General features: G+C 54.7%; 2 protein-coding genes and 1 long non-coding RNA gene across 6 annotated transcripts; all 3 read left to right on the plus strand.

Annotated features, from left to right (window-relative positions):
* The first annotated feature begins 61 nt into the window (after window positions 1-61).
* LOC119107742 (CUE domain-containing protein 2) lies at window positions 62-9,281 on the plus strand. Of its 3 annotated transcripts, none has more exons than XM_037231292.1 (7): window positions 62-192; window positions 1,469-1,566; window positions 2,282-2,475; window positions 5,143-5,318; window positions 6,597-6,749; window positions 7,809-7,940; window positions 9,070-9,281. In XM_037231292.1, the coding sequence occupies exons 2-7, from the start codon at window positions 1,478-1,480 to the stop codon at window positions 9,217-9,219; spliced, it is 894 nt and encodes a 297-aa protein (XP_037087187.1). In that variant the 5' UTR covers window positions 62-192; window positions 1,469-1,477; the 3' UTR covers window positions 9,220-9,281. The 3 variants fall into 3 exon arrangements, with proteins under 3 accessions (XP_037087187.1, XP_037087186.1, XP_037087188.1); XM_037231291.1 differs by having other exon boundaries at window positions 1,472-1,566; XM_037231293.1 differs by having other exon boundaries at window positions 62-178; window positions 1,472-1,566.
* Window positions 9,282-15,393: 6,112 nt separating this feature from the next.
* On the plus strand, window positions 15,394-24,022 carry LOC119107807 (uncharacterized). The gene is made up of 3 exons (XR_005095274.1): window positions 15,394-15,489; window positions 18,409-18,445; window positions 24,011-24,022. It is a non-coding gene; the product is annotated as an uncharacterized LOC119107807 (long non-coding RNA).
* Window positions 18,508-23,574, plus strand: LOC119107806 (RNA-binding protein 4.1). Of its 2 annotated transcripts, XR_005095273.1 has the most exons (4): window positions 18,508-19,108; window positions 19,355-19,795; window positions 21,615-21,739; window positions 22,465-23,574. XR_005095273.1 is itself a non-coding variant. In XM_037231358.1 (3 exons), exons 1-3 carry the CDS (start codon window positions 18,585-18,587, stop codon window positions 20,459-20,461), a joined length of 1,011 nt encoding a protein of 336 aa, XP_037087253.1. In that variant the 5' UTR covers window positions 18,508-18,584; the 3' UTR covers window positions 20,462-20,718. The 2 variants fall into 2 exon arrangements, 1 of the variants encoding a protein (XP_037087253.1); XM_037231358.1 differs by lacking the exons at window positions 21,615-21,739; window positions 22,465-23,574 and adding an exon at window positions 20,416-20,718.
* Window positions 24,023-24,727: the final 705 nt, after the last annotated feature.

A 24,727-nucleotide genomic window follows, 5' to 3' on the forward strand; every position in this document is an offset into this window, starting at 1 on the left:
ACGTGTTATGTGCAGGCAACCTGAGTTGGGCGTAAACGCCCCCTCGGAATCGAAGCAACCAAACCGAATACAAAACCGAAGCGTTGATAGGTGCCGTGGGTGGACTTAAGAGTTTGTGAAGGTCCTTGGAAGTAGCATTACTTCTTTCTTTATGGCCGCATAGGTTTTGAATTACAGTGTAAGTTTGGAAAGGTGAGTTAAATCGTTCCTCTTGGCTTTTACTCTCATGGATTCATTTCTCCCAAGCAGTCAGCATTCCGACTAGCTGGGAAGCGATTGTATAAAGTTTGGGACTGTTCTAAGTGAGCAGAAAAACAGGCGAACGTGGAAATTGCAGTGTGAAATGCTTAATGCAGTTGGACACGATATCACACATTGCTAGCCATTTGTCGCGCCATCTGATGCCATGAGTACCCTAGTAATCACACCCAGTGGAGCCTGTGTCACCTTTTTGAAACCCAGTCTATTTTTTAAGCAATGATCTAAAATATGGCACACCAAAACCAAGTGGGGATTTTAGGTGGACATGTTTCTTCATAAAGATAGAAACATTTCAGCCATCTTTGATGCCATGATTTGTGAGTGAAGGCAAGTGGAGGGGACTTGTTAGTATGTTTGTTATAGCATAAATATGCAACTTAAGCAATTTTATGGTCTGCAGAATTTGGAGACATTGTAAGGTTGAGAGCATTATCAGGATTTTTTGCTCAAACAGTATGAAAAGCTATGAGGCAGGGAATGTTGCTCAAAAGAGGGGGGAGGCAAGGCTGTTTTTTTGGAAGGCAAATGAATGGTATGATAGGATTATTACTGGTGTCAGGCAATGAAGCAGTACAAAGTACTGGGGGAATGTATCCCTTAACCCCCTCCTCTTAGTGCTTTTGCCAGACATTTAGGCGATATGTCATGAAACAAATAGTTCACTGCATCAAAATTCTACTTGTATTTCTCCATTCTGTTTTGCTGACCTGTGCTACACAATCCAGTAAGTTAAGTAATTAAAATCTTGAAGAAAATATGTGATGACTAATAATATTTTTATGTGTCATCCTTTCAAAATATTATTTATAGATACTGATATATTGTAACTTGTAAATCCCCCTTTGTCTTTTGCTGAGGAAAATAGATATTATAAGGGATGTGTGCATATGGTAGCCACCAGCTCAAGGAATTTCCAGATAAGGTTATTGAATAAAGCTAAATCAGCCCAGCATAGTTCCCAATGGTGGATGGACATGAGGCCAGTTATCAGCAATACAATGCAGCAATATGGATGAAGTAATCCTTCCCTCCAGGACTCCATTTTGACACCATTACACCTAACTTGTCAGTGGTTGTCCATTCATCTGTAGTGAGGTAGACTGATGCAGTTGTTGGGTGTGGAGGACAGGTATGCCTCACATCACAGCTGCCATCATTGTCTGTTGGCCCTCTGCATGCCATGTTTGTCACTACACGCTCCTCCCAGCAGGCTCCAATGGGCACATCCAAGTCTGACCTGCAGAGCGTAGTGAGCGAGGCGCTGGCCAACTTTGTCCAGCAACATATACCTGCTGCCTCCTTAGAGTGAGTATCCTGGCCAGTCACTGGCTTGCTGAACAGTGTGTGGGGTCTCAGTCAGTGCCAAACGAGCGCACCCATATGGTTCACATACCTCCAGTACATGCTGAAACATAATTGGATGCCAGTCACATGTCTGGAAAAAATGAAGGCAAGAGAGATGCAAGCCTAAATTGGAAAGGCCCCACACTGCAGCTGCTGGGCTGTCCCATCACCCCCACTCCACCCCCTCCCCCCCATGCCTAACCTTAAACTGGGCCATGATGCCAGTGCTGTAACCCACCAGCTCTTGGATGGGTTGGTGCACGCGCCGAGCTCTGTGCAGTGTGTGCCCTGGGGTCGAAGCCATCCCTGCAAACCTTTCAGTAAAAGTGAATTCTGAAGAAGCATTTCATGCCATATCTGATAAGGGACTATTTGGCTGAAAATTGAACTTCATCAAACTGATGTAAGCCGTGCATTGTTTTTTGAGCTCCGGCGTCTGGTCAGCCACAGTGGTTGATGTGTGATCTATACTAAGCTAGGTGTTATTTCTATGGCCTTTGAGCTTGGGCATCTGATCAACCACAGTGGTCGATGTGTGGCCTATATGTTGGTTCTGTGCTAAAGGTCAGAAACATTTTGTGTCAGTGATCTGCAATGCCTGTGTAATAATATGTTGGATGTTTTTTGTAATGATTTGCACACTTTATGCATGACTGTGACTGTGCTGCCATTCCAGATGTGTGGACGACATAGTGCTGAGTTACGTGGTCGGCATTCTGGAGGACCTCGGCGAGGACGAGGACGGCTTCGACGTCGAGGGCTTCACCGAGATGCTGGGCGCCTACATTCCAGAGTTTGCAGACATCAAGCCAGAGCAGGTGTGCGAGTGGATCTTCGGCTTGGCGTCCGAGCTGGCCAAACGGCGAGAAGGTAAGCATATCAGCCATCAACCTCAGCCGGCCGTCGCCTGTGCGGTGCCAGTCAGCCTTGAAATGCAGCAGTAGAACAGAAAGAAATATACCGGCATTGCCTAATGAATTGTTTTGCTTGCAACAACATGCAGTGATGTATGTGGGACATGGCGTTAGACATCTGACGGTTGCCCGCGTAGGCTTCGCCAAGAGAAAACAAAATGATGTGTCCTCGCTTAACACGCGCCCCGGTGGCCGGCTAGATACTCTCGCTCGGATGGGGGGTGGGAGTCAATTTGACCCCCCCCCCCCCCGGAGGGCTCGGGAAGGAAAAAAGAATGTTAGAGATACCAAATTCACAGCGTGTGTTGATCTGTACGTTAACTCACTTAGGTCAAAGTTTGAGGTTCCTAGGTGACAACCTTCGGGCTAAATAAGGTCAGACAAGGTCAAATTCCAGGTTAGTCTCCAAAGTACCCCCAGAACCTATTCAACTGTTTCTAAGCAAAAGGTCACCTGCTCATTTAAAGTCAGTGACCTTGTTTGACCTTTTTAAGGTTATGGTGACCAAAATCATGCAAGACTGCTCTAAGTGTTGCATTTGAATAAGCAACAAAGAGTATGCTAGGCAGTGTGTTTAAAGACAAGATGTTGACCTGGGCCATTTTAGGTCAATGACCTATTCTGACCTCTGAGAAGTCTATGGAAGATGTACAATGCAGTTCCTGCTATCAGTATATTTGAAATGAGCACCAGAAACTATCTCATACAGCAAGCCCTAGAGTAATAAACTGGTTAGTGTTGACCTTGGTCTGACCTTCATACATGACCTTAGGCAACAAAAATATTGAACGAGCAAATTGCGTTGACCTAAGAGAGCATCTCATAGATGTATGGTTTCGTCTAACACTTCGTTGTTGCACCAGATTGAACGATTCCCTAGAAATTGCCCTCGCTAAAACCACGGCCGGACTTTGACCTGCTATAGGTCAGCGACCTTACAAAGTACATGTAAATTTGTGTACCAAACGATCCCCTATTCAGTTGTCTACAGGTATGCAAAATTTGGCACGGCTGCGCCGCGCCGTTCGGAAACCATTCCAGAAATTCTTGGGGGGGGGGCAATTTGACCCCCACCCCCACCCGAGCGCGTGTTAAGCAAAACTGGTCGTTGCTGGTTAGCGTTATCTAAAACGACTGAAGCTGGTTCAATGAGAACAAACTGATCCAGCGTAACCATCGAAGCAATACTTATATTGTATAACCCGAACAGGACGGGCTTGAACTTGGCTAAAGTGACCATTGTCGAGGGTCCCGGCGCGTGGATCCTGAAAGTCCTTGTATCGTCATCAGAGTTTTAACGACCTGCTGTTGCTTCCGACTCACTCTGAACTCAGTGAGAGGGCCTGTGGATGAAGGGCGCCGTGGACGTCGTCTGGCTTAATGGGGCGTCTACTGTGTCGGGATAGTTTCTCCTTTCCGTCCGCCCTCTCCCCTCCCGTCTCTGGATGACTCAGAGTGCTAGTCGGCGGACGGTTGTGATCTGTACCGACTCCTGGTAACGTCTCGCGTCTCTGTGGCGCCTGGCTTTCTGCGGACGATGGCTGCAGCTTCTCCCGCATTCTGTGGCCTGACCCCTTATGAGTTCTCCTGTCCTTTGTGACCCAGAGGCAGGCCGTGACCTCTCCTGTCTTCGGGTGACCCAGGGGGCCAGTTTTGGATGGCGGCTGTGCCTTCTCCTGTCCAATGTGACCCAGAGCCAGGCTGTGACCTCTCCCGTATGTATGCGACGCAGAGCCAGGCTGTGACCTCTCTTGTCTCTATGTGACCCAAAGCCTGGCTGTGACCTCTCCTGTCTCTATGTGACCCAAAGCCAGGCTGGGCCCTCTCCTGTCTCCATGTAACCAAGAGCCAGACTGTAACCTCTCCCGTCATGTGACGGAGAGCCAGGCTGTGACCTCTCCTGTCATGTGACGGAGAGACAAGCTGTGACCGCTCCCGTCATGTGACGGAGAGACAAGCTGTGACCTCTCCCGTCGTGTGACGGAGAGCCAGGCTGTGACGTCTTCCGTCATGTGACGGAGAGACAAGCTGTGACGTCTCCCGTCATGTGACGGAGAGACAAGCTGTAAGCTCTCCCGTTATGTGACGGAGAGACGAGCTGTAACCTCTCCCGTCATGTGACGGAGAGACAAGCTGTAACCTCTCCCGTCATGTGACAGAGAGGCAAGCTGTGACCTCTCCCGTCATGTGACGGAGAGACAAGCTGTAATATCTCCCGTCATGTGATGGGGAGACGAGCTGTAACCTCTCCCGTCATGTGGCGGAGAGACAAGCTGTGACCTCTCCCGTCATGTGACGGAGAGACAAGCTGTGACCTCTCCCGTCATGTGACGGAGAGACAAGCTGTGACCTCTCCCGTCATGTGACGGAGAGACAAGCTGTGACCTCTCCCGTCATGTGGCGGAGAGACAAGCTGTGACCTCTCCCGTCATGTGACGGAGAGACAAGCTGTGGCCTCTCCCGTCATGTGACGGAGAGACAAGCTGTGACCTCTCCCGTCATGTGGCGGAGAGGCAGGCTGTGACCTCTCCGGTCTCCGTGTGACGCAGGACCAAACTGTGACCTCCCCCGTCCCCGTGTGACCCAGAGCCAGGCTGTGACCTCCCGTCTCCGTGTGACCCAGAGGGCCAGTCGGCCAACGGCGGCTGTGACCCGGTGGCGCTGCTGGCGTCGCAGATGGAGTCGGCGCTCCGGCCGCGGCCGCCAGCCGAGTCGGAGCCGGGGCCGGCCGCAGCTCGCACGCCGCGCCTCTCCGAGACCAGCGAGGCCAGCTCCGACGTCAGCGACGCCGCCTGGGAGGTCAGCAACGGGTGAACAGAAGACGGCTAGGCTGGACTCGAGTTTTTTTGTCTTTGTTCGGTCTGAGAAATTAACTAGGCTTGCATCTTGTGTGCTAGAATTTGCGTTCCAATCATATTGTTGGCGGCCTGTAGCGAGATGCCACGGTGCAGACGCTTCGACAGTGAGTGTTTGGAATTTAGATGAACGCTATGTCTCCAATTTTTGCGGGGTGCCGTCAATAAGATTAGTAGTGCGACGTGCTGACGGCGCTAGTTGTGTGCTGGCAACAAAAACGTCGTATTGTATTGAGAACTGGTGCAACTGTCTTGGGCGGGCCGGTGCTTCTGTGCGTGACCCCTTGATTGCGGACGTGGCGCCGTGCCAGCCGCCTTGCGAAGAGCGTGCGGACCTGCCCAGCGACCCCTTTATTGCGGACGTGGCGCCGCACCAGCCGCCCTGCGGAAAGCATGCGGATCTGCCCAGTGACCCCTTGATTGCGGACGTGGCGCCGCACCAGCCGCCCTGCGGAAAGCATGCGGATCTGCCCAGTGACCCCCTGATTGCGGACGTGGCGCCGCACCAGCCGCCCTGTGGAGAGCGGGCGGACCTGTCCGAAGGGTGGAAAATGCGCGGCGCTCCATGCAGATACACATGGAGTCTGTATGCCTTGGAACTCCTGGTCGGCTAGAGTTAAAATATTAAATAGCTCGGTAAAAGCCAGCGGAACAGTCTTGCTTAGGGTGCATTTTCTTTTTAATATGCCGGCACAAATGAGCTGTGCAACTTTAAAGGCCTCGCGCATTTAACAAATGAACCCTTGGGGCTAGCGGGATAAGTACGCTTCGTAGGCCACTGGGCTACGGTCAGGCCTGGGTGGAGGCCGATCAGTGGCACCGTGCCCGAGCCGGCCAACAGTCGTGCCTGGCGTGTCTGCGCCGGCACTGGGGCGTGGGCGCCGCTCCAGTGTCGGCGCCATCCGACGCGCTCCGAGCGTCTTAGCACACGTTCCAGTGTCGGCGCCGACACTGGAGCGTGGGCGCCGCTCCAGTGTCGGCGCCATCCGACGCGCTCCGGGCGTCTAAGCACACGCCCTATTTCACAGCTGCCGTAGATGTGACTCGTCCATTGTTTTGGGATGCCCTCGGAGCCCCGGTCTGGTGTGAAGGGCGGGTCACCGGTGTCTGGGCGGGCCTGCTGCGCAGTGACAGCGGCCTTGCCGGTCATGTCAGGACACGGCTCTGGTGGGCTGTGTGACCAATGGGCAGAGGTGTGAGCCGTCGACACGTCTGCCGGCAGGAGGAGCTGCGGCTGCTGGCCGACATGTTCCCGGCCGCCTGCGCCCTGGAGCTGCGCCACTGCCTGGCGCTGGCCGGCGGCGCCCTGGAGGAGGCTGCCCAACTGCTGCTGACGCGGCAGGAGGCTGGCGACGCCATCACGCAGTCGCAGCAGGTACGTGGGCGGCGGGAAGGCGCCCGCTGCCGTCTATGCGCGGTGCTGTCCGTGCTGTGTATTTGACGACGCACGTGACTGGGGTGGTCACTGATGTCCGAGTGCCACGACGGTTTCGTCCGGAAGCAAACACAGGTGATAGTACGCCTTCAACTCCTACTGTTGGGGCTTAAGGTCAGGTTAACGGCTTTTAACTTACGACACTTGGGTGCGAGGTACGGGGAGGCCTTGCAGCTTTTTAGTTACGACACTTGGGTGCGAAGGGGGGAGGGGGGAGGGGTGGCAGTTAACTGGGTCTCTTCGGCCACTGCGACCCGTCCAGTACCGCTCTGCAGTCGCTTGCCGCGAGTGAACTCAGAGGCGCCGGGGTCGTCAGGACCTGCCCTGTATCGTTGTGTGTTGTGAGCTGTCACCGGTCGTGTACGGGGAACCCTGACCCAGCGCCTGGCCCCGTCCCGGCGCCTGACCCTATCGTGGAACCCTGACGCTAACGTCGTCCCTGACGTGACACCCTGAACCTGATCCGGCGCCTGACCCTACCGTGGAACCCTGACGCTAACTTCGTCCCTGACGTGACACCCTGAACCTGACCCGGCGCCTGACCCTACCGTGGAACCCTGACGCTAACTTCGTCCCTGGCGTGACACCCTGAACCTGACCCGGCGCCTGACCCTGACCCGGCGCCTGACCCTGACGTGGAACCCTGACGCTAACGTCGTCCCTGACGTGACACCCTGAACCTGATCCGGCGCCTGACCCTACCGTGGAACCCTGACGCTAACTTCGTCCCTGACGTGACACCCTGAACCTGACCCGGCGCCTGACCCTATCGTGGAACCCTGACGCTACCTTCGTCCCTGACGTGACACCCTGAACCTGACCCGGCGCCTGACCCTACCGTGGAACCCTGACGCTAACTTCGTCCCTGGCGTGACACCCTGAACCTGACCCGACGCCTGACCCTGACCCGGCGCTTGACCCTACCGTGGAACCCTGACGCTAACGTCGTCCCTGACGTGACACCCTGACCTGGATGTGGCGCCTGACCCTGTCCATCAGATGCTGAGCCGGCGGCGCGCCGACCGTCAGAAGCTGGACGACAAGTCGCTGAAGGCGCAGATCATCGCCAAGTACAGCTACCAGGACGTGGACGACAGCCGCCGGGAGCACAAGCCGCACCTGCCCAAGTCGGTGAGTGCTGCCGCCGACCCCCGACCGGCGACGCCGATGTGACAACCGCCGCCGTCATGACAACGGCAGAATTTGGACTGGCGCGTGGTCGATGTTACGGGTTAGGGGTGCCACTTTTGATCTGCTTTAACCACTACATCGGTACATTGCTGGTCTGTGGGCTCAAAAGTGGCACGTGTACTGGCATGAATGACGCCAACACAAATGAACGTTTGTGGTTGGCCTTGCAAGCGGCAAGGGCCAGTTACCGGGAAGCGCATTGGTTAAAGTTTGAACTAGTGCGTCACTATAGACCATGTGATTATTCGATTCCCAAAGCCAAAGTCCGCTCCAGAAAGAGCCGCTGTGATAAGCGCCATAGGGGAGAAATCAAAGCCATAGTATAACATTTTGTTGAATTTGACGTCTATATAATGACCTCTTGTTTGCGTATATTTTTCTCTAAAAGAGTGTTTCAAGCTTTCGAAGCATTTATTACGCCAGCATTTGGCAAATTGGTGTGTTGCAGCCATTACAGAACACATACTGGAAAAAGCAAGGCAAATGGACGTTATTTTCATAGCGAGGATCAAGAAATATAATGATATTTCTCCCGCTGAAGTGGCTTCTTTAAATCATTCTGATGTATTTAGAGGGATTTGGAGGGGAAGTGGTATTACGGATCGGATCGGACGCATCTGATCCAAAGTGACAACATCAAAAGGTTGCATGCTCCCGTCAATCACGATTCGCGGCGACAACGAGCGGCAGAGTTATCAGGTTATGTCTGAGGCACACTAAGGTTTGGGGAACCGGTAACGCCCGCTGCTGCTGCGGCCATTGCCGGCGTTCCCGACCTGGCACCGGATGACCGGTTTGTGATCGCGACCGGCCAGGCTCTCTCGGGATGCTCAAGTTTGAGGCACCGCCTTCCTCTGCGCGCTCCCCAACTGGTGCTCGATTGGACAGCTGCTTCATGACGGACGTGGCGGCTCGTGAGATATCAGTAACGCCCATGACCGTATCATACCTGATGCCAGAAAACAACTCAGTGTGACCGTTCCTCGATGTCTTCCCACCTGCAGTGATTAGCTATGGCCATTGGCTAGTGTTACCAACCGACGTGAGCCCGGCACGCCGTTGTCCGCAGTCGCCTAAGAAGATGGTGCGTTACCTGGACAACAAGGTGGTGTCGCTGAAGGGCGAGCGCTTCACCGAGATCAAGCGGGCCGAGACCAAGGACGACATGAAGAAGACGTACGTGAGCCTCAAGCCGCTGAAGCAGTACCGGTTCCACTAGCGCGCGGTCGGCCGGCGGAAGCCGACGCCGCCGCGCCGTCCGCAGGCCAGATGATACGCGCCGAGCGGCCGCCCGACCTGCCGCGCCGCTCCTCGCCCCCCCCCCCCTCCCTCTCCCTCTGTTCGTGAGTAAGTGTGCTGTCTGTGATGACCGGCGGCCGCGCCGCGAGACACCCGGTCTGCACCGGTCCTGCGGGCCGCGAGCGCCGGCCTGCGGCGGCGGCGGCGGCGGCCCCGCGCCGAGACCGTGAGCGGTAGGCGCGAGTCGGACCCGGTCCCCCCCGCCCCATCACTCCCTCCTCCCCCGCCCCGCTCAGGCAACGGCTGCAGCGCGTGCCTGCCTGCCGGCCGGCCGGCCTGCTGTCGGCGTCGGCGGAGCTCTGGCGGCCGCCTACCGGAGCCGGGCCGGCGCTGCTTTCGACGCAGGCGGCCGGGGGTGACCAGGCCCGCCCACCATATCGGCGGCCAGCGGCGCCCGGCACCGGCTCGCTGCCGCCGTCTCCTGTGCGGGCGTGTGTGTGTGCACGGGACCCAGCTGGCACAGCCGGCACCGCTTGACCGCCACCTGTCGTAGCGATGCCCTCTGGCCCAGCCTGGGCTGCTGCGCAATACCCGGCCGCGTCAAAGGGGATTGGAGACTCCAGGCTGGGCCCGCTTAGGGGCTGATGAACGCTTCCGTGGAATTCAAAAGTATCTCTAGCCGACGAAATGTGTGCGTATAGTCTTTCAGTTTTGCATGTTCCATTTTTTCAATGCTTAGTCCTGTGAATCTCTTTGTGAGGCCCCATTGTTAAGCTGCTCGCTGTCGTCCCCTTCCGCCCCTAGATGTTGGAGATGACTGCTGTGCGCCATCCGGGCGGTGCGTGCGCTGTTACGGGCCCGCCTCCAGCACTTGGGCCGTGCTTGGGCTCAGACATTGGGGCAGCGGGATGTATCCTGTCAGCCGGGCTCAAGTTACTGGCCAAGTCGGGGTGCGTGTTAAGTTGCTGTCGTATCCAGCAGGTCGTCTGCACGATCCCTGGTGGCGGGCATCTCACGCCCGGCCGCCTGTATGTCACAATGGGTGAGTTTCGGCGCCCCGCTCCCATCCCCAACTTCAGTCTCAGCTGCGCGCGTCCTCAGTGATCTCTGCCGTGGCGTCTGTGTGCGCGTGCGGAAGTGGCGGCCGACGCGCTTGGGGGTCGTCTCTGGCCCAGTCAGGGTGGCCGAGACAGGCCGACCGCCGTGGTGTGCACGCGGATGTCCTCCGACGATGCCGCTGTGCACAACACGTTCACGGATCACGTTAGTGTGCACAGAAACGTCCTCGGAACACGCCGCTGTGCACGGAGGCATTGTGTGAATCCACCACACTACACATAGTTATTTCTGAGCCGTCTTCTATGCACGTCTGTGCGGGTACACGTACCTACATCAGCACGCGCTTCCGGCATGCGGACGACTCTCCAGCTTCCCTCCGCTGTGTAGAGAGGACGCTCCGTGAATGTGATAGACGTCTTGCTGTAGCGCTGTAGTACAATGTTGTGTTGGCGTCGTCCTCGGCGGATACTTAAACCGTCGGTAGGCGTGGTAAGTTTTTATGATCTGAAGAGGACGTGGCGTTGTTTTAAGTGTCGTTTCTTTTTGTACTCACTTTAGTTCCTGCCAGCACGGATGTTTTAAGACGGTAGCTAGTGTTGAGGTACGTTCCTGTTGCACCGGCGTTTATATTCACCCATTTCTCGTGCGGTACGGCGTGATCTGGCACATCCTGAGACTTGATTAACCCACGAGTTTTACGTCACCACGTCCCGCGAGCCATGCACTGCTGCCAGCTCCGCGAAGGCGGGGTAAAGACGCTTGGAAGGGCGACGGCTTTCTCTGTGACGGAAGGCTTGCCAAGTTGCTGCTAGCATTTGTGTACCTGTGACGTTCCTGTTGCCCTGTGAGCGGCGGCTCCATAAGCCGCACCGTAACCAATTGGCCCGATGTGGCAGGCATACTGTCGTCCAGCGTAGGACGACAGATGAGACATTTAGCAAGCTAGCCGTGCGTTGTGCTGAGTTGGACTCCACAACCGGCTCGTGCGTCACCGGCGCACGGGTCCTAAGATCTGCGCCGCATCAGTCAGGTCTGATTTATGTTCTAGTCCTCTCTGTAGGGTTGTTCGTTCTAGCTCGGAACGTAGTCGTACCCGTTGAGTTGGCGATGTCATGATTATTTGTCGAGCGTATCTGTTTATTTCTTGTACACGTTTTCGAAGTTGCAATGAAATAAACGTCATCTAACATTTGTCCGTCTGTTGTCGCACGTTCGGGTCAGAAGCCGCAACGTGACAGTCGTTGCTTGCGCCGTCCGTATCATCTCAGCCACATGCTCAGACGGCGGGCCCACCTTGCCGATCGTGCGCAGGTGGACGCCATGCGGCATTCAGACTGGATGTGCTCGCCGGGCGACTCCAGGCATCACGCGCATTTCGAAGTAGAGTTTTGCTGCACTGCAATACCGCCTTGCCTCCACGGCTTGGCTGAACGCTTGAGGCTCGGCGGGTCGTGTCCCCCCGGACCCACTGTTGGTATGGCGTGTCGGCGGCTGTCCCGCCAGGCCCCGTGCTACTCCCACCGGCGGTCACCAAGCCCGCCGCTGGGGTCTTCACAGGCCCGCCAACAGCAACTGGGCGCCGGTGGCCGAAGGGCGCCGCCGCTGGCATGATCATAGACGGAGACTTCTTACAAAGGGCAGAGCGCACGCTAGCTGCAAGCCGACCATGCCTTACAAAGGGCAGAGCGCGCGGTAGCCGTAAGGCGACCGTGTCTTACAAAGGGCAGAGCGCGCGCTAGCCGTAAGCCGACCGTGTCTTACAAAGGGCAGAGCGCGCGCTAGCCGTAAACCGACCGTGTCTTACAAAGGGCAGAGTGCGCGCTAGCCGTAAGCCGACCTTGTTGGTAGTTGCTCTGGTTGTTTATTTCCCTCGCGGTAAGTTACAGCACCGCTAAGTTCTGAGACGCCTAACGGCATTGTCAGTATGGTGCAATAACAGAGCGTTTCATTCCGTAATATGTTTAGGGAAATCAAGACAAGGCCTGACCACATGCTGAGGCCTCCCGAGCCCGCACGCAAGGCTGACCAGGGGTGCCGCGCCCGCGGTTTCGATTTGAGGTCGGCTCAGCAAAGTGCTCGGTCAAGTGAAGCGCGGGCTACGGTCATCGACAGCCTGGTCAGGTCAAGTGCGGGCTACGGTCATCGACAGCTCGGTCAGGTGAAGTGCGGGCTACGGCCATCGACAGCTTGGTCAGGTGAAGTGCGGGCTACGGCCATCGACAGCTCGGTCAGGCTAAGTGCGGGCTACGGTCATCGACAGCTCGGTCAGGCCAAGTGCGGGCTACGGTCATCGACAGCTCGGTCAGGTGAAGTGCGAGCTACGGTCATCGACAGCCTGGTCAGGCCAAGTGCGGGCTACGGTCATCGACAGCTCGGTCAGGTGAAGTGCGGGCTACGGCCATCGACAGCTTGGTCAGGTCAAGTGCGGGCTACGGTCATCGACAGCTCGGTCAGGCCAAGTGCGGGCTACGGTCATCGACAGCTCGGTCAGGTGAAGTGCGGGCTACGGTCATCGACAGCCCGGTCAAGTGAAGTGCGAGCTACGGTCATCGACAGCCTGGTCAGGTCAAGTGCGAGCTACGGTCATCGACAGCCCGGTCAAGTGAAGTGCGAGCTACGGTCATCGACAGCTCGGTCAGGTCAAGTGCGGGCTACGGTCATCGACAGCTCGGTCAGGTGAAGTGCGGGCTACGGCCATCGACAGCTTGGTCAGGTCAAGTGCGGGCTACGGTCATCGACAGCCCGGTCAGGTCAAGTGCCGGCCAAGAGTCGCGTCCAGACGTTCAGTCGCTTTAACAGCCGTGTCATATGTGGGGGGTTATACAGAGACAGTTACAAGTTGTATCATCGTCTACAATATCGCATGACTATATCGGCAGAATTTACTGTACGAGTCTTAGGCAGCGTGGCGATAACATCTGTTCGCGACTTCAAACATCATAAGATTAATGTAGAGCCTACTACTGTTTGGTGTGTAATTAGCACGGCCGTAAAATACACTCTGTCAGCATTTTCACTCACGTTAGGCAGACGGAGATCAATCCACTCAAGTCGAAAAAGTTCGAACCCAGCTTACCGTTAGGTCCATGATCTGAACAGACAGTCACAGGCTGCCCCACTGGTGCTATCGGTGGTGTAAACGATGCTGATGGTGATGGTGATCAGGCCCGCTGGTGATTCGACCCGCTGACCCGGTCGTTCCAGCGGTGGTTCCGGCATGGACAGCGCCCGTCAGGTCACCGGCTCGACCGAGCCTGATCGCGAGCACAGATCGGCCCATCTGACCACTCAGTGAGCGGTAGCTCCGGGCCAGCTGACGACCCGGTGAACGGTGGCTCCCGGTTCAGCTGACGACTCGGGAAACGGTAGCTCAGGGCCAGCTGACGACTCGGTGAACCGTGGCTCCGGGCCAGCTGACGACTCGGTGAACGGTAGCTCCGGGCCAGCTGACGACTCGGCAAATGGTAGCTCTGGGCCAAAGGCATAGTATCACAAAATGACTTGGGGTGGGGGAGGGGGAGAGGGGTGGGAGGCTTGTAAGAAATGATCTAATCTACAACCAGAATGTGCCAATAAACTTAGCTGTCCCCAGATGTGGCCTACTTTCTTCCCAAATGTGTGTGTGGGGGGGGGGGGGGCGCTCTAGCCCAAGTTTGGAGGGAAGTCTGAAGCCTGCTTCTCAACTGAACAGGAAACGCACCCTTCTCCCGGCTCCAGCTGACGACTCGGTAGATGGTAGCTCTTGGACCCAGCAAACGACTCGATAATTCGCGGGCCCAGGTTCGGGCAACGGCTGTTAGATGACGTCAGCACGAGTGCAACCGAGCGGGCCTGCAATAACAAGACCTTGCAAGCGGTTGCGACAAACGATTTGCGGACGCATCGACTGGCGGTGTTGGTTTTGTTGAGCTACGGTATGCCAGATCATCTGCTGGTAACCACCGTGGCATGCTTAGAGGCACAGTTTCCCATTCACTTGGGGGCTCCAGGCCTCCCCCGCAACTTGGGCTCCAGAGCCCCTCCCCCGCCAAACTTTCACAAGAAAATGGGCCAAATCCAGAGAGAAACCCATTTCTTGATGCCTTTCGGGAGAAGTTTTCGTCATTTTCCACCGTTTAGCCGCCCTCCCGCCCAACGCTTTTTGCAAAACTTTGCTCCTGGCTGTGATGCAGGGCTCAGCCCGACTCCGGTTACTTCTTCCGCTGGTTGGCACAGAATGTGAGCCTCCGGCACTCTGGCAGGATCACTTGCATCTGACCATCCCATATGTATACCATGCATACGCGACATGGTAGTGATTCGGAGGTCCGAAGGGAGAATTGATTGTGAATTGGAAAGAAGTGATTCGGAAGATTAGGACAATTGACGGGCAGTATGCAAGGATATATTTCCAACGTGGAGCCTCCACGGAACGGTATGGGACATGACACCACTCGCCAGGGCCGTTGACAACGGGGCACTTCGGGGGCGGCGACCGCGTGATTGCGCGGCGTTTGGTCGCCTACGTCAGAACTCTCTGTCCATCGTCCGAACATCCGCTACAGCCTATGTCAGGCCGCCTACGGCCTGGTTCTTCTGCAAACCGATTCCCAGTTGAGCCAGTGCAGCCAGGAACCTTCCAGGACTAAATGTTCTCAAAACGCTGTGTTGGCTGTAACTCAATTATATTTACAAGGCTTGGGGCCTTTATCTGCTGGGTGTGTCGTGATTACGGTGACTATGAAAAAGCAATCCCAAAATTATTTTAAAGGATATTTTTTGGTTTATTTCTGAGCCATACAAATGAATGTGTAATGTTGGAATCTTACGCTATATCTCAAAATATTTTTTAGCTTGCTGTTTACTGGCTATTGATATACTTTTAATGGAGTTTTTTGCATTTTGCTAAGCAATACTTAATACGAATAGTGCGGCTAGCAGGCAATTTGTTGGTGTAATGCAGGAACCAGCATGCTGGAAGTTAAATAGTGATGAAAGACAACCCACCCAATACATTTTAATTTTTTTGCTCTTTATGCAGTGTTAGATAACTTGTGGCTCTTAATTCACACGAATGCGGTTCAACTTTACACCACTAAACATTTAACCGCTTTACGTCCGCCATTTTCACGCGGCGGCGTGGTGTGTTGTTGAGCAGGGAGGGGTGGTGCGGTTGGTTACGGTTCTTCTTTTTCGCAACACCTTGTTACCCGTAAGTACCTCTATGATTTGTTTGATTTTAATCTTCAAGTGACTTTACATGTTTAATCTAGATAACATTTTTGTCGCGTAACTTGTTGGTTGTTTTCGATGTACCGGCTCGCGCCATGCTCGTCTTTATTCTGTGTACATTGGCGGGTCGATCCCAAATGATGATTTGTTAGGATTTGGACGCAGAGTTATGTTGTACCTCAGGTCTAAGTTCGCTCATAAACCCCGGTCTGCAGAAAACTGGTGTGGGGCGGGGTTACTGCGCGATTTACATACGATGAATTGGTCGCGCGAAGTATGCGGGCGGCAGTGGCGCGAGGCTAAAAAACAATGTTCCGAGAGCCTAATTTCGACCAATTTAGAGTGATGTGCATGAAGATGACTTACTGGATGTGATTTCGAGTGCTTGATACTTATCTCACAAGGGACCACTTGAAGACACTAGTTTGTTTTTGAAGTTATATTCCACATTTTGATGTGGATTTGACATGGACTTAAGAGCAAAAGGCATCACATGAAGTTCATTGAGTAATTATGGTTATCAGTTTAATCTTGGTGATATAATTTGTGCATCATTTATTCATACTCATGCTTAAAAGTTGGGTTAAACCCTCATTAAATATGCGTTTACCTGAATTTTAGCTCTGTTATTAAGGAAATTAATTTGGTCTAAGGTTCTGTACTATTGGTCATATAGCTTACATGCTGTTATCAATGAGCAATACATTGAATACAGCATTTTAAAGGCTTTAATCTTATCCAAATGACTTCTAATTGTATGGTGTAGGTCATCATGTTGGATATTTCAATAATGCAGCAACCACAGTAATGGTTTACAGTTTGATGAACACATTTTCTTGGAACTCCATTGCCTAAACATCACTGTCAGTGCTGCAAATTTGGTAGTGCAAGCAGCAAGATGCTCAAAAGGTCTGATTGATGTGATAGTGCTACAAATTTGGTAGTGTAAGCAGCAAGATGCTCAAAAGGTCTGATTGATGTGATTAAAGCTTAGCACATTATATTTGCTGTTCTATTCCTAGCATCAGCTTAATGTTCCTATTGACCACCCACTTTATTTTTTTTGCAGTAATTTCAATCATAAGATATTTCTGATCATACAAATAAATGATAAATCTTACCTGGTACAGTGCAATGAGGCTGGCATGGCAACCTGTCAGGAAAGAAAAATCACAATAATTAAAATTTAGAGCATTGAGCACACAGACCAAACCATGTATCTCTAGATAAATGCTGTGAAAATATGAGTACATCAGATGAAAGTGCCAAAGCTGTACTCAGAAAAATGTTATGATTGTAGTTGGTGTGTAGCAATCAGCTGGTTGTTTGTAAATCAAAATGACCCCTTTATGTTTTGACATGTTACCTGGCTGGTTTTCAACATGGTTTTCTGGTGTGTGAGTTTGGGTCACTAAACAAATTTTAGTACCCAACTTCCAAACAACATGGTTTCCATGTTGTTTGGGGAATGGTGGCTCACCTAAAATTGCTTTTGTGTGGTTATGTCTAAAACTCCATTTGAATGCCACATGCCCTAGATGTGAACATATCTTACAGCTTGGTGAATGTGGCAACACCTTGGTTTTGCATCATCTCATTGCAAGCAACTTTTGTACAAGTTTTGAAGGCAAGGAAGTTATAATGTCATTTGATGACTACCTGCTCATTTGAAATCAGCATTTACATGAACATGTTCTAAGTTTGACAAGAAAAGATAGGAGTAGTACACCATGTATTGGTTATTTTTTTTGAAAAGTGGACCAGCAGTCATTTGTCAGGCAACAATAAAGCACAAATGTTAAACATACAACAACATTGCATGTTTACTTACTGGAATGTAAGATGCCAGAATCTGAGTTGGGATATGCCTGCTTGCGGTTACCTTGGTAGGCTTTTCACCAGGTTGATGATAGATGACAAGGACATTTGCTGTGATTTAGAATGTGATTCAAGAAAATTGATTAGTAATTTGTGAGATTGGAGACAGCCTTAATGCCATTCCTGGCAGTCCATGTGTAAAAAGATTGCTATGATAAAAATCATGATTTTGCTGTCACTATGGTTTCTGTGGTTGATATATTCATAATTGCTGTAGCATGAGCCTGGGAGTCAATTGACAAGAGCTCCCTGCAGATAGACCAGCACTGTAAGATCACCAATGGTTGCAGAGGCAGCACTGAAATGGCATAACACTCAGGAAAATGAAGCTGTCTGCAATATTTTGTGCAGATTTGGTTCTGTGCCTGAGAAGCCTGTTTTGTAAATATGTCAAGTTTATAAAACTCAGCACATTGCAGGTGATGTGCTGATAAACACATGCACTGGATAATTTGCAGAACATTTGGACCAACAGCATGGTGTTATGGTCCTCCAATGCTTCACCATATTTGGTGTTGTCAAACTTGTATTTTTGCTGCCCCCCCCCCCTTCCCTATTTCAGCAATATTGAAATAGTACTTAACATTTTGCTAGAAATAATCTGTATTCATGCTTCAAAGTTCTAATGTAGAAATTTTACCAACTCCTGCCTGGAAAGCAGCCCTTCTCTCAGTTTTGAGCCCATACAGGAGCAATTTAGAAATCTAGGAAGGCCATTGGCATGTCTAAGCAATGATTGTTAATTAGACTGACATTGCTTTAAAGATGTTATGACTGTGGTGTCTCCATGGCAAGCTTTGATGCACTGGTACTTGAACCACACTTCCCATTTTTATTCATAACTTGTTGGTTTTGAAATTTGAAGTCTGCATTTCTTGTGGCAAACAAAATAAACTGATGTTATTGCTGTAGAGTAATATTTTGTGGAATGAGTTCTTGTTATGGCTGTCATTTTACACTTGTAGATAAAACTGGTTTTCTGCTACAGGACATATCTTATAAAACTGGTTCTCTGTTACAGGACATAACTTCTGTAGTCTCACAAAATGATGCCCACTGTGAGTACATACCTGCTTGCATTCTTTGCCCAAATCACCTAATATATCATTGTCATAGAATTGTGTTGGCCAAGGGTTAAGAATAGCCATCCATACTTCAGATATTGAAATCATGTAGTGGAATGCATTTTTTGAGAACATGGACATGAATGTTACCATGCCATATTTTTTCAGTACTGTGTTGGGGCCACATAATTCATATTCTTTGAGATGTGGTATGTCCGGTTCCCATCTGCACAATGTTCCTTTGCCCGTTCTTTCTGCCTTTGCAAAGGATCTATCACGTGATTCCCGCCTCCAGACAGATGCGGCGCCACAGACCAAGGTGTTTGTGGGCCGGCTGTCGGCGGCCACGAAGTCGCTCGACCTGCGGAAGCTGTTCGAGCGGTACGGCGAGGTGACCGAGTGTGACGTGCTCGGCACGTATGGCTTCGTGCACATGAAGTCGGTGGGCCAGGCCGAGACGGCCATCCAGAAGCTGAACGGCACAGAGCTGCACGGCTCGCGCATCAGCGTCGAGCCGTCCACCGGGCAGAAGGGGCGCGGCGGCGGCCGCGGCCGCGGCGGCGGGCCCATGCGCGGCATGCGCGGTGTCGGCGGCTACCGGGGACGCGGCGGCGACCGGTTCGAGCCGTACAGCCGCTCCTACCCGCCGGCAGACGGGTGCGTACGGCCCTCGCTCCGCCGACTTAGGTCAGGGCCCGTCTGTTGTTTACATATGCTGGCACTGTAGAGGCTGGCAATGTTCAGCTTTTCCGGTGAGGACTAGTTAACAGAGCAACCAGGGCGTTCACCTCTGGAGTAGTTGACAGTTGGTGACCAATAGATTGTCCATTATCGCACTAGTGCTCACTCGCCATTATCTTGCATTAGGCTCTCATTTTTGGAATTGTTCTCGTCACGCCGCAGTTATGGCGGCGGATACGGCGGCGGGGGTGGCTACGGCGACGGCTACGCCAACAGCTACGGCAACAGTTACGGCAACAGCTATGGCAACGGCTACGGGGCGAGCTACGGCAACGGTTACAGCATGGACCGGCGTCCTCCGCCGGTGCGCACAGCCGTCGGCGGCTATTACGACGACTACGAGCGGCGCGACCCGTACGCGCGGTCGCCGGCGCCGCGGCCCGCCTACGACGCCTACGACCGGCGGCCGCCGCCGCGCGACCCGTACGCCGCATCTGGCTACGACACGCGCGCCCAGACCGGCTATGAGCGACGCGATGACTACAACGACATGTACAGCCGCCGCTCGCCGCCGCGCTACCAGGCCGAGGCGGCGCCGGCGCGTGGCTACGATGCGTACGACCGCTACGCAGCGGCGCCGCGCGGCGCCAGCCCGCCCAGACGGTGAGTACCCGGCGCTGGCTGGCCGCTGGCTGGCTGCTGGCTGGCTGCTGGCTGGCTGCTGCTGCGGGAGAGGCGATCGGGTCGGGTCGGGTCGCTGGCTTCTCGTCGCGCCGCGGTGGGCGCCGAGAGCGCGCGGGGTCCGGCGGCGTCCCGTACTCGGCAGGGTGAGTTGGTCGAGGCTGGGACAGCGGGCGCGGGCCCTGCTGTCGTCCCAGAGCGCGGCGAGGACGTTAATTGCGGTAAGCGAAGGCTGTTGCCTCGTGGACAGCGCGCTCGGACCGGTGGGGTTGCGAGCGCCCATCGTCCCGCGCGTGACACGGTGTGCTGAAGCCTGCAGAGTGCTTGGTCGGAGCGCCGCGCCGGCAGCAGGGGCGGAGCGCCGCGCCGGCTCGGGACTGCGGTGTGGTCTGCGGAGGCGGATGACGAGGCGCCTGGGCTGCGGAGCGGACCGAGGTCCGTGGCGGACGGCGGAGTGCCGACGCTGCGGCTCTGATTGAGGGGCTGAGAGCGCCGCTCATGTGCCGGAGTCGGAGGCGGAGCCGGGAGGGGGCGGCGCAGCGCAGCGCCGTGGGCTCTCGCCACGGCCTGCCCGACTATCACCGCTGTCTCTGTCGTTCTAGCTATGCGCCCCAGCACCGTGAACTGACTACGGTGCGCAGGTACTAAGCGACGCGGCTCGCGCGTGCGCACACGCCCGATTTGCGTGCGGCCAGGTGGGTGGCCGGCCGGCCAGCAGTGGCAACGTGGCAACGTGGCGACACAAGAGTGAAGTCGCGGAAGAGCGGCCTCCTCGGCGGGTCCTCCTCGGCTCGCCAGACGTTCCCCCTTTTCGCTTCGTCTCGTAATATAGCTTCATGTGTATCCCCCTTCATGTGTCGGGGCGAGGCGGCGCCGCCCCCCAAATAAACTGCACATTCACCGAAGCTGGCGTGTCGTCTGCGGAGGCGAGATTTGGCGGTAGCGAGAGCGGCGGTGGCGGCGACGGCGGCGGAGCGACCCGCGGCGAGCGTGTCTCGCGGCAAAGCGACCGCAGCAGTGATCAGCAGCGACCGATCCGACCCTGGTGCGCCCTAGTCCGACCCGACCCGACCCCACCCGACCCGACCCCACCCGAGTCGACTGGATGGCCCTGCCCGATCCCATCGCCAGCTGGGAAGATGCGGCGCTTTCGACGTAGCCAGGCGACCCGGGAATATTTCGACTCTGTTTCGGGTTTGCGCATAGGGGAAAACGCAAAAGGCGGCCGTGCGGGCCACAGCGTGTGGCTATGTCGATGCGCTGTCTTGTGCGCTGGCTGCTGGCGTCGGCCGATCCTCCCGTTCCCTGGCTGCGGGCCGGCGTGGTGGGCTGACGAACCCGGCCGGCGGCGAGAGGCGGCGAGTGACGGCCGGCTCGCGAGCGGGCAGCTGAGGTGAGGCTACTGTAAGGCCGGGCGACGACGTGCGGGCGGCGGCGCGGGGTGCCGAGCGAGGCGGGCGCGGAGCGCGTACGCCCCACCGGTGCGGGGTGGCGGCGCGCGCGATGCCGTGCTGCGGTGGACGACTGGCTGCTCGGTGGCCTGTTCGGCGCGGCCCTGCGGTGTTCCTCTCCGCACTTGATCGGATCAAACCAGGATGGGTCTGCGAACCGTTTCTGTTGTGCATTAGTGGCCCGTCCCGTGACTCTGGCTCGCTAAAATCGAGACCGCGTGACATGAATTGAGTTGGGACAAGACAAATGCCTGTGAACTTCTCTTCAGGTAGCCTACTTAGGCTCACTTTCGACTTCAGTGTGAAGCTATGTCCACCCGGCTTGTGTGACGAGGTGGATGTGTTTCTAGGAGCTTGCACTACCTGACGTGATTGCGCCCGACGGTGGCGGCGCAGCTGGCGTGATGACGCGACGGCCGTCACAGCGGCCCGGCCGTAGGCACGCCAGCGACCGCGCCTCTGGCCGTCTGATGAGGTGAGCAGCCGCGCCTCTGACCGTCTGACGAGGTGAGCAGCCGCGCCTCTAGCCGTCTGATGAGGTGAGCAGCCGCGCCTCCGGCCGTCCTAACAAGTGAGCAGCCGAGTTTCTCTCCCAACAGGTGAGCCGCCCCATCTCTGTCCGTTTCAACAGGTGAGCTACATTCATTACTAAAATAAGCGAGCCGTCGTGTCTCTGCCAGTCACAACAAGCTATTTACCGGGCACGTGTCGACAGGTGAGCTGCCACGTTACTGTCCCCGACGGATGAGCTGCCACGTCCGTATCCTACCAAACACTTGGACGTATATGTACCTTCCTTCGTGAACCGGTCGTTAACTTGCGTGGTATCGGTTTAGCTGACATTGCAGGCAAGCTGGTTATTGCTATCAGAACTGCGTCCTTTTATCGGTCGGCCACAAGTTTATGAATTGCACTGGCCTCAACGCATCATGCAGGGGTTGTGACCTGCGGCTCAAACTCCGCTCTGCGTCTGTCAGCGGGACGAGCGAGACGGCGTCCCGCCTAGCTGTTGTGTCGTTCGTTATCTCACCACATAGACGGATAATGGTCGTGTCGTTTCGGCAGTTCGCACCGCTACTCAAACACTGCGTGAATCCGGTTGTGTAGCGACCAGTGGCAGTGCACCGGTAGTGTGCTGCGCCTACGGTGCTGATCGGTGCTGGACCTGACGGCGTGTGTCGGTGTGTGTGTGTGTTCCAGAGGCCAGAGGCGCGCTCCTACTCTGGGACGGGGCGCCCGCCGGGCCGGCTCGGGCCGGCTCTCGGCTGTGATCAACTCGCGCGTCGGCCGGTACATCCACCCGTCGTGGCACCGCCGGGAGGTGGCGATCCCGCTCTGAATATTGTGTGTTTGTGCGTGCGTGCGCGCCTGTCTGTCTGTTTGTCTGATCGGGTGGGTGCGCGCGTGTGCGTCCGAAACGGCAGAAAGTGCGTCATTGCTTATCATCGACATCGGAGCACCGGAGACTAGGGAATGTCGCCTGGATTTGAGCCCAGGTGTCTCCTGCTTACAAAGGTCTGGTCGCGGTCGTCTGTTCCGGGTGACTCTTCATCATCAGCGCGCGGCGACATGGGCGCAGGCTCTGTCGCCGATGAACGCTGCACGTCAGAGTGGGTTTCGTGGCCGATTCATTCCATGCCGCATACGAATTGCATTACCATCACATGTTGGATTGCGTGGGCTTTGGCTCGTTTGACGTGCTCTGAGTAGTTGGAATAAAGCCGTTCATTGCAGTAGTTGGGATTTCCTTTCAAGAGTTTGACTGGTACCGTTCCGCGATTGGGGGCTGGACCAGTGTGGCGCGAGCCTCGTGCAATGTCGTGGGGAAAGGAACAACTCAGTATTTATAGCTCTGGCGGACTTGTGGTTTTTGCGATTGAAGCGAAGATCATGTACGTTGTAGGATTTTCGGAGCCGGGTACCGGCAGTGCGTCCCTGCCCATCACGACGTGAGGGTCCAGGGATACGGAAAGTGCCGACCGATGCGACGGGCGCGCGCCGCGCTCAGCGTACGCAGTCATTACTGGAGGTGCGATGCCCCGAGTGTTGCGTACGGGTGATGTCGCGTCCGGATGCGGGCGCCGCCCAGCCTGGTCCCGCGTAGTCAGGCCGCATCCACGGTCTGGGGCCCGACCTGTGACGGCGCGACGCACACGAACGGCGCTGTAGCTGTGTGGAAGCGCACGAAGCCGCTGACAAGGTGATTTCGGGTCAAGTGCAATGGTTTGATATATTTACAGGCCATACTTGTGTTTGGCGTGGCATGCGAAATGCATCATTTGCATGTCCAATACAGTACCTGCAGAATCATACGTATATGTCTTCGTATATGTCTTCTTGCCCTATCCTGGGTATTTCCGTCCTGCTAATTTTGCATTTGTCTGTCTAGCCACCTAATGGGAGTGACGCGGACCCAACTCGACAGTGAGAGTCCCCGCAGGATCATGCGTTTCCAACCTGTGGCATTCAGCCCGTATCAAACGAGGCTGCCGCCACCCAGCTCTTGCGGTTTCGACTAAGCTCGCTGCTGAAGAGAGCTTAGACAGTGTAGAGGGTGCAGGGAAGTCTGCAGGGCTGGAAGGAATGCCGGGGATGGACGGGGTTCTTGTAAGAGTGGCGCAAGGCTGCCGCGACGCATCGCACCTGGTGCTGTGGCGGATTCGAGGTGCATTGCGCGCTCATTATCTGTGCATATGTCGGGTGAACGTGAGTGATCGTTCGCTCGGACAGTGGAGACGCCGGGGAGACGGATGCAGCCGAGGGAAATCCGGCAGAGATGGAAAGGAGAGTGCTCTTCAACGCATTCTATGTGCTATTTATGGTGTACTGTCGTATGCGGTCTTTGCCCGATTGGTTACGAGGTAGAGGGCGACGCTGTGACGGCTTACCCCGGGCGTAGTTCAAGGCAAGAGCCGCACTGATAACGTTTGTAAACTAAGGGACCAAATGAGTAGCTGCACGATCAGCTTTCATTGCGTTGGCGAACGTCTATCCAACGAGTGAGAAAGGATGTTTTATTTAAAACGGTCAACATATGCCTTATGGCGAAAAATTATTTTTGGGGATACGGGAATCGCCCTTACTGATTAGCCCCGTGACGCAGCAGCTGATATTCCGTTCCGATTGCAGCCCGTCTCGCTGGACCGGTGGATGAGCGAGGATGAGTGAAATCTCTTTTATAGCATGTACCACACAGCCTCAAAGTGTCTGATATTTTTGGCGACAACTTTCTGTAAGAATCTTGTTTGCTTTACAAAAACAAAGCGTCCAAATAGCACATTTGTTTTTAACCCGCGGAATGACTTGAAAATTATTTACATTTTTGGAAGTTACTCTGGCTATACGTAAACGTGCGCCATCTTAGATTCATCATATGTGCGCCGTAAATGTAAAGAGCTCAGTGGCTTTGTTCCCATTGACGGGGGCGGAATTTTCTTCGAGATTGCCCCTGAGGATTAACGGC

The sequence above is a fragment of the Pollicipes pollicipes genome, unplaced genomic scaffold, assembly GCF_011947565.3.
Source record: "Pollicipes pollicipes isolate AB1234 unplaced genomic scaffold, Ppol_2.1 Scaffold_6686;HRSCAF=7923_pilon_pilon_pilon, whole genome shotgun sequence".
NCBI classification, from domain to species: Eukaryota; Metazoa; Arthropoda; class Thecostraca; order Pollicipedomorpha; family Pollicipedidae; genus Pollicipes; species Pollicipes pollicipes.

What these genes read in the sequence shown, in the direction of transcription:
- LOC119107742 (XM_037231292.1), top strand. Translation starts at nt 1,478, where the DNA reads ATGGGCACATCCAAGTCTGACCTGCAGAGCGTAGTGAGCGAGGCGCTG. An exon ending in ATACCTGCTGCCTCCTTAGA is followed by an intron (nt 1,567 to 2,281) that starts GTGAGTATCCTG and finishes CTGCCATTCCAG; the next exon opens with ATGTGTGGACGACATAGTGC. An exon ending in TCAGCGACGCCGCCTGGGAG is followed by an intron (nt 5,319 to 6,596) that starts GTCAGCAACGGG and finishes GTCTGCCGGCAG; the next exon opens with GAGGAGCTGCGGCTGCTGGC.
- LOC119107806 (XM_037231358.1), top strand. Translation starts at nt 18,585, where the DNA reads ATGGACATGAATGTTACCATGCCATATTTTTTCAGTACTGTGTTGGGG. An exon ending in TCCTACCCGCCGGCAGACGG is followed by an intron (nt 19,109 to 19,354) that starts GTGCGTACGGCC and finishes GTCACGCCGCAG; the next exon opens with TTATGGCGGCGGATACGGCG. An exon ending in GGCGCCAGCCCGCCCAGACG is followed by an intron (nt 19,796 to 20,415) that starts GTGAGTACCCGG and finishes CTGTCGTTCTAG; the next exon opens with CTATGCGCCCCAGCACCGTG.